The sequence below is a fragment of the Trachemys scripta genome, chromosome 15, assembly GCF_013100865.1.
Source record: "Trachemys scripta elegans isolate TJP31775 chromosome 15, CAS_Tse_1.0, whole genome shotgun sequence".
In the NCBI taxonomy this organism is placed as follows: Eukaryota; Metazoa; Chordata; order Testudines; family Emydidae; genus Trachemys; species Trachemys scripta.
In genome coordinates this window covers 25677309-25691876 of record NC_048312.1, presented here as the reverse complement: position 1 = coordinate 25691876, position 14568 = coordinate 25677309, and the positions used below count along the sequence as shown (strand labels likewise).

Sequence of the window (14568 nt, the reverse complement as noted above, 5' to 3'; positions counted from 1 at the left end):
TCCACGGAGGTCAACTGCACCCACTGTGTTATTTGTATAGCAACCACATCCAGAGACCTCAGCCAAGATCAGGACCCCATGGTCTGTCTGTGAGGGCATAGGAGGCTTTAATTGACACATCATGACAGGCAGTCCCTGACTCAAGGCATTTACAATTTAAATAGACAGGGCAGACACAGAGTGGAAGGGGAAACTGAGGCTCGGAGAGGTGAAGCAAATTATTTAAGTTCACCGTGCAGGTAAGTAGCAGAGCCCAGAATAGAACACAGGTCTTCAGTCTCCCAATCTTCTGCTGTATCCACCTCTGATGTATACATGGAGGTTACTCATGTGACTAAGGTCTGCGAGCTGGAGTCTGAGCCCGATTCTGCAAACACATCCGTGGGACTCGGGCATTAATGGGACATTTGATGTGAGGAAAGGGACTCCTGGTTGCAGGATGGCGTCCTATGCAGGATCAGGCCCTTTGGAGAGAACCCATCGCTGTGGCAACTAGGAGCTTATTTACAAAACTTAACAAAGCCAATTATAGAAAACTCCCTGCAGCAGGCAGCGTTCCTCCAAACCGCTGCCTGCTGCTGCCAGAAACATTAGCAGCCATGCTGTCATGGGGAGAAAAAGTCAACCGAGAGCTCAAAGCCAAACAAATGTGTCTCGCATCGTGCCCTGGAGCCGGCCAAATTTTGGGCTCTGGTCGTCTGCCAAGCAGAGAGCGTTGCAAAGGTGGGGTCCCTTCCCCTGAGTTAGCCCATGGGAAGGGCTAGTAGGAGCCCAGCTTTGCTGCTGTGAAGGGCTTGAAGGCCAGAGGCCCCTCTCATATGCCTGGGCTGTACAGGATAAGAAAGAGGGAAAGGGAGTGGTATGAATGCACTGGCCTGATTTTACAGGACCTCTCCCTCCCAGGGAAGCCAATGGCAGTTGTGTATTGCTAGGGGCTCAGAGATGCACTTTCAACTTGTGCGGGTTCTGCCCCATGCTCTTGTCAGGGGAAGGGTTTTGCCTTCTGGAGAGGGCAGGGGGCCACGGCCCTCAAACATCATGGAGCTCAGGGATCCCCAACTCCGGGTTATATCATCCTCTCTAGCACCGTCAGCAGCCAGGAGTGTTTTCCTCCTGTATATGCTGCAGCCTCTGCACTCCAGGAACCAGAGTGAGAGCAGGGCTATGACGTGTCAGTCAGAACTCTGTTTATTAGTTACATGACAAGATGGATCCTCCGGAGTCTAAGCATCCAGCACCCCTTACAATGGGAGGCCATCTGGTGATTACACAGATTACCAGTGAGGAGTGTGCTCGACCCACTGGCAGCATGGGTCCCAATGCTTATGCTACATCAGCGGTCTGCCCCCTCTCAGAGGAGCCAGGCTAAAGGGGAGTTTACACTTTAACTCCCGCTTGCATTTCCCAATGAATCCAGAGGAGAGTATGCTGCATATAGGGCCTGATCCCCAGTCCCTTTTCCCTCTGCCCCAACATACCCTGAGACCCCCCTTGTGCATGGTCACATGGAGGGAGGGGCTCCCCTAGGCTTGGAGTGGGGGGACAACACAACATTGCTTCATTTCCCTCTCTGAGGCTGCTTTGGGGAACACGGGGGTGACTTTCCATGGTGTTTGTCATGAAGAGAGAGTAAGTCTGTGTAGGAATGGCTCATCCCCTCTCTGTTCACATGCACAACTCACACAGAAGTTACATATACACACACACACAGTATAGACCACTACCTTCAAGAGGAAGGGATGGAAAATCGGGGGGTTGCCAAAAGTGTCTGATTTCAGCTGAAAGTGTTGATTTTTGTTTTTTTGTTAAGAAAAACCATATGTCTGAAAATCAGGATGTTGTTATTCAGAATTGCCACCACAGTGCCTGATGGCGTTGTAATTTGGGTATCGCATGCTCCTATTCTCCTCTATGGGTTGGGCTCCCCACTTAGACTTTATTTCCTGAAGATGCACAATGGCCATGCCATTTCCAGGAGGCATCAGCTCCCTTTACATAGAGGGGAGACCCAGGGGAGATGTAGTCTGGCCAGGGAAGCTGGCCTGTCGAAAGAACTCGAAGTACAACTCCCTGGGACACCTCAGTGGCATTTGTCAGAACAGAAACGTTTTGGTTTTCAGCTCAAATATATGTTATTTTGATTTTTTGCCAAAAACTTAAAATTTTCCATGGGAAAAAACCCTATTTTCTGACCAACTCTATAATATAAAATGTCCTTCTTCCAACTTGCCTATCTATCTACCCATCTATCCATCTATCCAGACAGACATCTACAAATTTGTATCTTGGTCTTCCCTGCGGTGTCTAAGTTCTCACAAAGAGATTTCTCTGGCACTATCTAAAGCAGCAGTCGTCTTGAAACATTTATTAATGTTTGCAGCGCACACTTGATATGTACTGTGAACATTTATCATCTGAGATTGCCCCCTTGCTCTTTAAAAATGCATTAGACATTTTTCAGTGCCGAAAAGTGACTGCTCCAAAAATAGCCAATTGTAATCGTAGGCCAAAGGTTTAATGGAACGCAAGGTTTTACTTATTGCTGGCACAGAAAGATTGCTGGGTGTAGGACTTTTGTTTTTCAAAATAACTGCATGAAGGGGGACAGGGGAACGTGAAAGGCTGCATGCTACTGGCAAGTGTATTCGGCCTTCTGAGCAACAAGGGGATATTGTTGTCATACAGCCAGAATGCCAGGGCTCTACTTTTATATTACGATGTTAATGTAGTACGTTTTTTTCACATTAAACATTGTATATAAAAAGGCTGGTTTAGGAAAGAATTTACAAGGAGGGAAGCTATTTAGAGCGTTCGAAAGGACTAATGGTAAATGTTCAGTTACTGTATTTTATTACTGTTTTGCAGTAGAACTGAGGGGCCCCAATTGAGGTCAGGCCCCATTTTCTAGGCATTGTACATACACATAGGAAGAGGCAGTCCCTGCCCCAAAGAGCTTGCAGTCTGAGCAAGCCAGAGATAGCCAGAAGACAGTATTCTTTTCTGTTATTACCATTTTACTGGTGGGGAGCTGAGGCCCAGAGAGGTTAAATGACTTGCTCAAAATCACACAGGAAGCCTGGTTTTGCTGTGTCTCAGGCTCCATCTATACTTAACCTGCTATGGCAGCACACCTGTTGCACTGCAGAACTTCAGGGTAGACACTGCCTATGCTGATGGGAGGGGTTCTCCCCTGGGTGTGGGGAATCCGACTCCCCGAGAGGCGGTAGCTAGGTTGATGGAAGAACTATTCCATAGCCTAGCGTTGTCTACACCAGGGCTTAGCCCGGCTTGAATGCATCGCTCAGGGGGGTGGCTTTTTCACACCCTGGAGAGACGAGCCCTGAGCCCGAGCCCTAACCACAAGGCCTCACTGTCTCTCTTAAAGCCAATGGGAGATGCATGGCTAAAACCCTACACAGCTGTTTTAAAATCTGCCCCCTTAACAGAGAGTGGGGGAGCGGGGGAAGGAGAGAGAAAAGAGGGGAGGCAGGGGGAAGTGGTCCTTCTCCGTGCCCCTGACCAGCAGCAGCAGGGAGGTCAAGGGATGACGGATTCCTGGAGTGACTTCTGCCTGCCAGACAGTGGCACCAAAGCAGCCGCTGGAGGTGGGGATCTGGAATGTCTCTGTACAGCCTGGCTAGCAGTACTAGAAAGCAGCTCCCATATGTGGTGGCTAAGTACAGTGGATGCAGAGTAGGGAACTCGCCACGTGTCCTATGTGCCCTGTCAAATCAGCTGATGTTTTAAATACCAAATCCTCACCACAAACTGCTCAGCAACAACCCATAGGGCGTATAAAGAATCAGAGAAAATCACCAGCTGTTCTGCTCATGAATAGAAAAGGGGAGACATTTGGAGGACAGAGAGAGGGGGGATAAATGATCTGTGATGAATTATTTGCCCATTTCTAGTCAAATCTATTGCATGCTCAGAGGAACGAATCCTTGCTCAGTCACAGTGCCCATCGACATCACTGGGAATTGTACCTGGCTAGCCCTGAGCAATATGTTTTGAGCAACAGACTCAACTCCAGTTTCATTGCCTGTTCAGCAAAGGATGTACAGGCAATGAAAGGGTTAATGTGGGGCTGAGAGGCCAATTATGCTACCTGGCTGCACCTGGAGGGAGGGCTCAGCTTAATGAAAGATGAAGCCCAGCTGGGGAAGAAGCTGGGTGGTGGCTATAAAGAAGGGAAGCCTGGCTGAGAAGGGAGCTGTAAGAAAGAATTTTCCAGTCATGCTTTAGGACTACAAAGTGGAAACATGGAGAGGGGGGGGGGTGTCAAGGAGGTAGCCCAGGAGGAGAGTTAGCCCTGAGATCCTCTCCTAAATAGAGACATGGAGCAGCCTCTGGCCTGGAGCAAGCTCTGCTGCTGAGGGTCCCTGATAAAAGTGCAGGACTGGACTTCCTGGGAGGTGTTCAGCTGAGTAAGGGAAATGTGAGTGGGATGAGAAGTCAAGCCTGAGGAGGGCAGAAGTTGGGTTACATTTGAACTTTGGTTGGGGGATTCCAGCAGGCAGCCCTGTGAGCCCTGGCCCTGACAGAAGGACTAACTTGAAGAAGCTGTGGGAAAGGCCAGTTGACAGGCTTTGGTAGAAAGGAGGTCAGGGAAGCTGCAGCACAGAGTCTGACTGAGCAGACATTGGTGTCTGGTAGGGTGCTGGACTGGAAACCAGTGCCAGGAGAGGGCCTGGACTCTCCTAGTCAGCCCTGGAGACGATGGTGTCAGGCCCAGAGCTGAAGACCTTTCGTAAGGACATTGGATTATCTGTGGACGTTGTTACCCCAGAAAGGGTGGGACTAAAATGTGACCAGGCCGGAGGGCTGAGCCATGAGAAGAGAGATGACTGGAGCAACCTGTCAGCTGAGCGCTCTAGAGCTGAAAGAGGCACTCCACCATCCCGAACCACAAGCGGCTGCATCAGCGGTAAGTCCGCTCTTCGACACCACCCTTTTTAAGTTCAAAGTGCTGGCAAAGTTCACAAGCCCATATTGGTTTTATTTATTATCAATAAGCTTGGCAGAATTTGATATTTTTTTAATCATTGAGAGATTATATTAAGTGTTTTATCTATGCAAACTTTCATAGTTGCAGGGAATTATAGGGTGAGAGGGGGTCTGATGATGATGGTTTAATGACCGTAAACAGAGATTCCAAAATGTAAATCTTTAAACAATGCCACTTAATTATCTGCAGCTCCAGTTCTGTGTATGCTGGAGCTGGTTGGTTTAGCAGAGCTGTAAATACGTGCTCTGTGCAGCATTCACTAGAATGTGTTTTATACACGTTAAGATGGGACTCTGAGTTCTCAGGCAACATGTTTTTCTTTCTTTGCCTAGCTGTGAATTTCAGTTATCAGTGGACTTTTTTTGTGTGTGTGGTCAAATTCTACATCAGCAACATAGATAATTAGCCTGGGAAGGACTAGAATTTTAACAAGAAAGGCATTTAAAAGAAGGGCGAATGGAGAGCTGAGCAAACTAGACAGGGAGGGCAAAAGAGAATATAATAATCGCCGCCTTCAAGAGTCAGAAAAGTGGTTCTGTAAAAATCACCCCTCTTTGCTCTACATCCCCCGCTCCCTGTGTGTGTCTGAATTTGATCTGCTTGTTTTACTGGCAAACAACTTATGTCCGTGGAGAGCCAATGCAGCTATGGGAGACTAGGCTGCAATCCCATGTGCCTCCTGCATCATCAGAGAATTGTCAGCTAGGTTGTGCTTGCAAAGGGCCAGGTTTTCCTGCGTGTGTGTTTTGCGCACACGTGGCTGGCACTGCGCATGGCAGCTCCAATGTGCACAGGCAAACTGATTTCAAGATGTGCATGCACACACATCAGTGGATTAAATTCATGGCTGTACAGAAGACCAGTCTAAGGTATATGCATCGCCCAAATCTGCAAATAGGGATTAAGTGAGATTTAAATGGTGTCTATAATCCTTCCATTGACTCTCTGCCCAGTTTATGCACCTCCACTGAAGACTGCATGGATACACGCCCACACAAGTTGGATGCTGCCATATTTGAAAGTCTGGTTTAGAGGCCACAAACATCAACCATGCCTCAGTGGAGCAGGGAAGAGGCAAAGACTGTTTATGCTTCCATTTATCCTAAGCCATCTGGAGAGACAAACTAGCCTCTGTTGCAAGTTAGAGCAGCCCTAGGGCTGCTCTAGCTTACGCCAGATGGAATGGTCCCTAAAGAATGTTCTCCTTGCTGGAAATTAACAGAGCGCATCAAGCTCTTGTCCCCTCTCCAGTTCCCTTTCCCCAGCCAAACCAGATACAACCACTATGCTAAGTCCAAGATTCCCCAATGCTGGAAGGATCCTCAGTTCCAGCTTGACAGTAGCTTTTAAGTACATTAGCGTTTTGCGTTGCAGGGAGGCAGCCCAGCAGTTATTTGCTGTTGTGCGTTTAGGAGGCACAAGAAGCACAATTGGATTTTCAGCTCTCCAGCAGAGTTTGCAGCACTGAAAGTCAAACAGCTTCATTTGATTTTGCAAACTGAAATTGAATCTTCATAGAACCTCACATGTGAGTGTTGTGCCACTTTGCTGACTGCAGAGAGGTCCACGCCCCACTTACATGAAGCAAAGCAACTGGCATGTCCTTAAGTAAAATTTGGTTTTATAAGGTACCTCTTCTACAAAAGGTGCCCCAAGGCAGGCAACAAATATCAAGACTATCCAGAGTTATCCTAATTTGTTTAAACAAAAATTTGGAAGGGAGATTAAAACCTCATGCTGCAGGGCTTACACCAATCTCTAATAGAGATCAGGATGAGACCTGATGTGAGGGCAGATTATTCCATTTCTACTGTGAGATCTACACTTTCCTCCAAAGCATCTTGTACTGGCCAGTGTCCGAGACCAAATACTGGGCTAGATGGACCTTGGGTCTGGTCCGGTCTGACAAGTCCTATGTTCCTAAGGTCAATAAGGTGAGTGCAATAGCTAACTGCAAACCCAACGGGTCATATCCACTGATTTATCACTCACGTGCAGCCTTGGGCAATCAGGAATGGTTTTATTGAAAGGTTGGCCAGGACGCTGAGGTTATCCTTCTCTCTTTTTTTGAAGAGAGTCATGGGATCTTTAACTCTTACCTGGTCCTCTATCTTAAGCAGAGGGGGCTTATGTTTACCAGCCCCCTCTATAGCTGCAGAGTCAAAACTGGGGATGGACCTAAGTGCAGATGTGCATATTTGGCACAAAGGTGTTTGATTTTAGGCCAATTTTTTGTTTGTTGCTCGGAACAGGGGTCAGGAGAGGAATGGAGGTTAGACACAACTGATGCAGAAAGAGGAAGAGAAATTCATTAACATACCATCCCCCAACAAAAAAGCCTGTTGAGTGTAAATTTGCATAATTTTAATATTTGCATAATAGTTACCTGTATAACTAAAAACAGGTGTCTTAGAAGCATTCTTGGGAGTGTGTCCTGGGATCCTGAATTTAGTTAATCTCCATTCTGAGGGAAGTCAGAGGAAAAGCTATGACACACTGCCTTCCCTGGCCAAATGACTCCCTGATCTCCTACAAAATCCCCCCTCCCTGAGCTATCAGGCCAGCGCCATGGAAAGCAACCGAGTGGCTGGGTTACGTAATGGAATGAGCTGGAAGTTGGGAGAGTTGGTAGGGCTGCACTATTCATCTCCACAGCTGTGCACTCCACATCGCTATCCAATATCCCATCCTCCCCCTGCCTCCTCGTTTGAGAGGTGATTTAATGAGACCAGTTTGGACAGGTGCAGGTAGTAGTTTAACACTTAACACTTCCACACACAACACCTGATACCAGAAGTGCAGCCTGATGGGGGCAGAGGAGGGGAGTTGCAGTGCGGTGGGGGAGTTCACCAGAAGCTGGGAGTGGGTGACAGAGGATGGATCACTTGAGTGCCTGTTCTGTTCATTCCCTCTGAATCACCTGGCATTGGCCAGAGTCAGAAGACAGGACACTGGCCTAGATGAACCATTGTTCTGACGTAGTATGGCCATTCTTATGAACCAGAATAGAGAATACAGGAGACCTAGAGCTATACTAAGGTGAGGGATCAATAGGCAAGCGAAAAGCTGGGGCATAGGGGGCATACATCCTACTCAAATGGTTACATTTATGCCTGATGCAAACTCTTTAGCGCTAATGTTTTCAGGCTAAATATCTAGTCTTAACTGTTGCTGAATGTGAGTATGGGGAGGGGCAGGGGAATAGGAAGGTGCCCTGGAAATTTTGATGTCGGTATTAATTAGCATTTAACTGTGGTGACCTTCTGGAGATATTGTCTGGCTGGATGGCTGCCCTGTAACTGAGCACCAGAGCTGTGAAGGAAGCATCAGCAATATTATGCTTCCCTAATGGAGATTTTGCAACTCTTATTGTAGTATCTGCAGAGCATGTTGGAGTGGTACCCATGGACCAATTCCTTAGTCTTACTCTGGACCTGAATGTCAATGAACTATATGCATCAGGCCCTGGGTTTGTAGTCAGTCCTTACCCAGGCAACCTTCTATTGGAGTCAGCTTGGCAGAGTAGGGGCTGAGCAACATCTCCCCACCAGGGGTGATCATGGTAACCCAAGAGAAAACCCCCACACTAGGGGAAGTGTCTAAGGTGACACATGAAGCTGCTGAGATTTCATTGAGCCAGAGCATGGGAAATGAAAATGCAATGGTAAGATGATAGCTTGCAATGGAACAAACCCCAGTTGCATCAAGCATGATGGACCTAGCCAAGAGATCTGGTGTCAGCATGTCATCCTGAGCAGACTCTCCTTGGTGAGTCCTCAGATTCACCCAAAAATTCCACCAGCACCAACACACACGCTGACCTGCACGTCTCAGCTATGGAATCCTGGCACTAACTCTTGGTCCATATTGCTCATCCTACTGCACAAACCAAGGGGCATCTCCCCATTTAGTGCTGTAAACTGTTCTCGAAAGGTCAAATCTAGACACTGCCATGATAGAAGATGTTGGCCCAGAGTCTGCTTTTGGTCACACCAATATATATCCAGAGCAATGCCTTTGAAGCCAATGCAATTACTCTGGAACAAGGCAGTTACTCTGTAGTTCTACTACTCAAAACAAAAGATGGCCCTTTATCTCTGTTAGGGAAAGACCCCTATACAATGCCAAGCCTCTTCTACTGTTGTATGCCCCATTCTAGAACTTCGTCACACGTTATAAAAGCCAGTGATAGCCATTTAAGTCATTCAGTGTTTTGCTTTCATATATATATATTTTCCCACAAACAAGAACTTCCCAAATGTGAAACGAAGTACACCTGAATTCGTTTGAATGGTAATTAGGACTTGATTTTTCCGAAGGGCTGAGCGCCTGTGACTCCACTCAAAGTCAACAGGAGCTGCAGGTGCTCAGCAAAAGATTCAAAATGAGAATGTGGTTTTTACTGTGCTTCAGCCCTGAACCTGCAAACTCTCTTCCCGCCCTCGATTCTATTAGCTGCAGGTACAAAAATCTGAACTCCTGAGGCAATGCCCTCTCCCCAAAATCACTCGGTAGATATAGTTTATTAATACACCTCCATGGGCTCATGCGTGGAGAAGTTTAAGGGCAAACTTCTACTCTGGAATGCACAGTGCGGATCTCTGCTTTAATTTAATCTGTTGTGGATCTATGCAGAACGTTCTGCATGTGATCTCCAGGCTTAATTCTCACTGGCACTATGAGGAAGTTGAAGACAAAGCTCTAGGGTGAAATATGCCCTAACAATCCTCCACTGTCTGAGGTATGAATGTGAGAAATAATTTGCCTAAAATTTCCGAGCATTAAAATGACACAAACTTTCATCTGAATTAGTTTTGAATTTCAGCATGAACACAACAGGCAAACAAGTGTAAGTGTGTGTGTGTTATATATAACACACACACACGCACCTTTTTCTTACTATGAAAGTAACAGATTTGATCTCCCAAACTAAAGCTCACAAGGTATGTACTCCTAAAGTATATATGCAACTGACATGACCATGAATAGTCCTGTTGCTAATGGAGGGGAAGATAAACCTGTATTGGAGGGCTGCATTAACTAGAATTTGGATCTCACTGCAGACCTAGTCTATTCTTTGCATATGAATTACCTGTTGTTGAAAGGTGTTGGCTTGATCACCCAGTTGACTGAAGTCTTTTACTTGGACAGGCCTATATGCTCACTTCTGCTGTGTATGTGGAGGAGACCAAACCCATGGAGGTGCCATGCAGAGAGGACAGCAGCTAGGGGGATGTTCTCTCAAACTCATACATATGCATACATGTTCTACATCGCTGACCGTTCCCAACTGCTAAAACATCCATGTGTCTGAAAGGCTGGTTAGAAAAACATGCATGTCCAGGCAGTTGGGGGCGGAGCTGGGGGGAGAAGTCCCATGGTACAGGCATATTCCTTCCCCCAAATGGTGAATTTGCACCAAAATAACCTTGGATATCAGTACTACTCAGAGTAGCAGGATTGTGCTGTAGACTCTACATTCCCCACTGTAGATGGGGGCTCAGCAAAACACAGGCAGCTGTGGAGCAGAAAGTGGTGGTAAATCAAGGTAGGCTTAGCTGGTACCATGGTGTGGGTGGGGGAGCTGTTTGGCGAGTCCAGAGTCGGAGGGACTGGTTCTCTACAAAGAGCCTGAGCACTACAGAGATCCTGCTGCATATTCCCATGGATCTTGGCTCATTGTTGGCTTTGGAATGTAGTGCCCCCACTATGGGCACACATTCTACCACTCTGCATTTCCATCAGCCCCATTCCTCTCCTAAATCCAGGACTCCCTAAAGTCTCCAGGTCCCTACGGACTGCAGAGTCCTGTCCTGCGTCTTTTACCATGAAAAGGTTCATATTGGCTGCACAGAACACATACAGTGATGACACTGCCAGCATGTCTCTCACCTGACCTGAAGGGGTCACCCTGCCAGAGACAGGGTCATTCAAGACACATGACTGTTCTATACTTGCTCTTTTCTAAGGTTGCCCACAAGGAAGAGCGTGCTCATGGTGGTGGGGGTGGGTTTTTAGGTGGTAATGGGCCTGTCCTACTCCAACTGAACTTAATGTCAAAACTCAGACCAACTTCAGAAGTCAGACCCAATAGGCCAAATTCTCTCCTGCCTTTTGGTCCCTTTTCTACCACTTTGGTAGTGCAAAGATGCTGGGGAGCAGCCAGACCTGGGCAGCTGAGAAGTCCCCTTGTTTAATGTCCCTGCACCCTCTCCCCTCCAACCTATGTACCAGGGGACATGTCTGGGGCAGGAAAGTCTGTGCTGAGGTGGATCCTCAGTTGGGGTATGATCCCTTAAACCCCACCATGATCTAATGTGGGGACAAGTATGAGAACCAGGAATCCATAACCAGCAGATGCTCCCCTCCTGTCCTGGACCTCATCTTGGCTTTGCAAATTGTTTTGGTTCTACTTGCTCTGCTGTCTTACATTACATGTCCTCCTTCAATAACCACAGACCCGTATTTAAAACACAACAGAAGTGAGCTCTAACTAGAAGAAGATAGCGTTGCCCTTCCTTCATCATGAAAAATTAATTCTATCCATGGCTACATTACCCAGCAAGATGATAGGTCACCGATTTCTAGTGGTCTATTTTTACATCTTTTCAGCTCCTTTTTTATAACAAGTAGCCTGATACGTTTAGTGCAGCAATGTTTTCAGCTGGCATAAATGGATGCAGCTCCATTGACATCGATGGAGCTACGCATCTGACCCATCACTTTAAAACTTGTGTCTCTCTCTCACTCTCTCTGAATGGTTCTTTATTTCAAAATAACCATCTTACTCCACCCTTCTCCAAAAGAACTTCTTTGTGAAAATGTCAAGGTGCTTTTTGTCCTCTGCCATATGGTAAATTGTTTAGGAAGCAAACTAAGCATCAGAAAATATTCTGCAGAGTTGGCACTGTATCTTAACCCTTTCAACTACTCCAGTTCCCACTGTGTGTGTATTTCCAAGACTCTGTTCACTAGATCAACAACCACAGGATTGCATAAAACTATTCACTGACTTTAGCACCAGCTCAGCATGGCCATGATTTTCAGATGACATGAAGTTTTTCTAATAGTCTTCAGTGTTTCACCCCATAGAAAAATAGTAATTCATGTAAAGGTTCAAGACTTTCCATTTACCAAAGCTGGAGGGTAACTGAACAACAAAAACTTGTCAGGACATGATTGTCCAAGTTTAAAAGGAGGTGTAAGTAGGGAAGGAAAAGCTATTTCATTTTTCAGTGGACTAAAAATATTGACGCCACCTGCCAGGATCTGTGTAGCTGTTAGAAAGGTTGCATGATAAGGGATCACAGGACAGTCTGATTATCGCAAAGGTGGATTCGGAGGCGAATAAGGCAGCTTTTTTTATTTTTGGCTCTCTTGGATGTGAGCCTACAAACACTTGGACAAATTTACTCACATGTTCAGTTGCATAAGATTAGTCACATGTCTAAGTGTTTGCAGCATCAGAGACATTATTTGTTATCTAGCAGTATGATTTACATAGCCATTAAGGCTCTGATCCTGCCAATGCTTGCACACGTGAGTAACTTTACACATGGGAGCTCGGAGTGCAATGGAGTGAATCAAGTTAATAGATTCTTAGACCTTAAGGCTAAAAGGGACCATTCTGATAATCTAGTCTGACCTCCTGCAGAACACAGGTCAGAGCCTCATCCAGTGATTCCTGCATCAAGTCAACTGCTTGTGGTTGAGCTAAAACAGGTCTTTTAGACAGACATCCAATCGCCAGCAGAATCCATCGTGTCCCTATTTAAGTTGTTCCAATTGTTAACTACCTTCTTTCTCATCTGAATTTGTCTGGCTTCAGCTTCCAGACATTGGATCTTGTTCTGCTTTGTCTGCTAGATTAAAGAACTCGGATATTAGAAATCTTCTCCCCGTGTAGGTCCTTGTAAACCACGATCAAGACAGCTCGTATCCTTTTCTATTTTCAGTCTTGACCAGTTTTTCATGAAGTTAAGCATATACATAAATGTTTGCAGGATTGAGGACTAAATTTGACAAACTAAAGTAATGCGTATGCAGTAAATTGCTGCAATGGCAATACATTTTTTCATACCGCATGTATAAATATTTTACCTTTGCATTCTTGACATTCTGTGTAGCTCCATGTCGTCACTACCTCGAAATCCTTTAGCAAAGGGATTGTTTTCAATCTTTAACTGGGTTATCTGAAGGAAGGAACCAGAAGTGGTTTACTGTGAGCATTTCATTCCTGCTCCAAAGAATTAGGCATTACAAATCGAGTTTCCTAGAATTTGAAATCTCGGAGCTGACAAGAAGTCCTCCGTCAACACCCCCTCTTTCTTAGGCTTTGTTATGCAACTCTTATGATAAAATTGAGTAAAGACACTTACTGGAGTAAGGGTTTACCAGAATTAGCCCTTTCTTCAGATGACAATTGCTTTGTATTTGAGTTTAAGCTGGTAATTTATATTGTGGTAGCACCTAGAGGACTCCACAAGATTATGGACCCATTTTTCTAAACATCTATTATATCTGAGCAGACATAACTGAAGTGAACAGGAATTTTCCCCCTCTTATATCAATCAACAGATACCCACAGTGCCTTTCATCTCAGGGCTTGTCTACATGGTGTGGGGTGTAAATTCTAAAACACACCCACATGTTGTGCACTAACTGGCCCGTGTAGACCTTGCTGGAGTGCACTAAGAGTTCCCCACTGCATGTCACAAAGATGGGTAATATCCCCATTTTCTAACTGAGGAAACTGGCACTTTTTGCTCAGGGCAGCACAACCTGACAGCAGCGGATATGAAAATAGACTAGGTCTCCTAGTTCTCAGGATTCTGCTCTTGACACTAGACCATGCTGCCTCCAATATAGACTCCTGCTGAAGCTGGTTAACTGCAGAGGTCCTTATTCTGTACTTGTTTAACTTGACACATGTGAACAGTCATTCCATTTGAGTTCTGTGGGACTTCTCATGTATACAAAGTTAAGCATGTGCATAAGTCTTTGCAAGGTCACAACCTTTGCAAGAATCCATGGATGAAATCTGGGCTCTATTGAAGTCAGTGGCTAAACTCCCATTGTTCACGTGGGCATGGTGTTGCAGAATACAAGTAAATAGTTCTTACTTGCTAAACACAATGGGAATAGTTGCTTGAGTGAGCGAAGTTCCTTTGTAAGTTGGGGTTATTATACTGGTACCAAAACACATACTTCTCTCTCAAAATTTCCATGAAAATATTAGAGCCCTGCAGTGTGAATGCTTAAGTATGTGAGTCAGTCGTCCCACAGCCTTCAGTGGGACTGTTCACATGAGCAGTGATTAATGTGTGTTCATAGATTTGGGCCCCAAGAGAAGTTTAAAAAAAAAATACAGTAAGTGACCTAAAGCCCTTGTTAGGTGCCTGATCTAATGCCCACTGAGGTCAAGAGGAGCCTTTCCATTAGCCAGTGGGCTTTGAATTGGGTCCTAGCTCTTGAATTCATTATAAGCAGACTTTACGGGGAGCTGCACTGTTTTCATTTTAAGAAAGAGCATGATCAGAATATTTGGCTCATTTTAGTCT

At 45.8% G+C, this 14568-nt stretch overlaps 1 protein-coding gene across 2 annotated transcripts in view; it reads right to left on the bottom strand.

The window, feature by feature from the left end:
- Window positions 1–14568, bottom strand: part of TBX5 (T-box transcription factor 5) — a 44658-nt gene that overhangs the window by 11626 nt on the left and 18464 nt on the right. For both annotated transcript variants that reach the window (XM_034791082.1, XM_034791083.1), the window contains exon 7: window positions 13109–13200. In XM_034791082.1, coding sequence (XP_034646973.1) covers window positions 13109–13200 — 92 coding nt within the window. The remainder of the gene's footprint in view (window positions 1–13108; window positions 13201–14568) is intronic.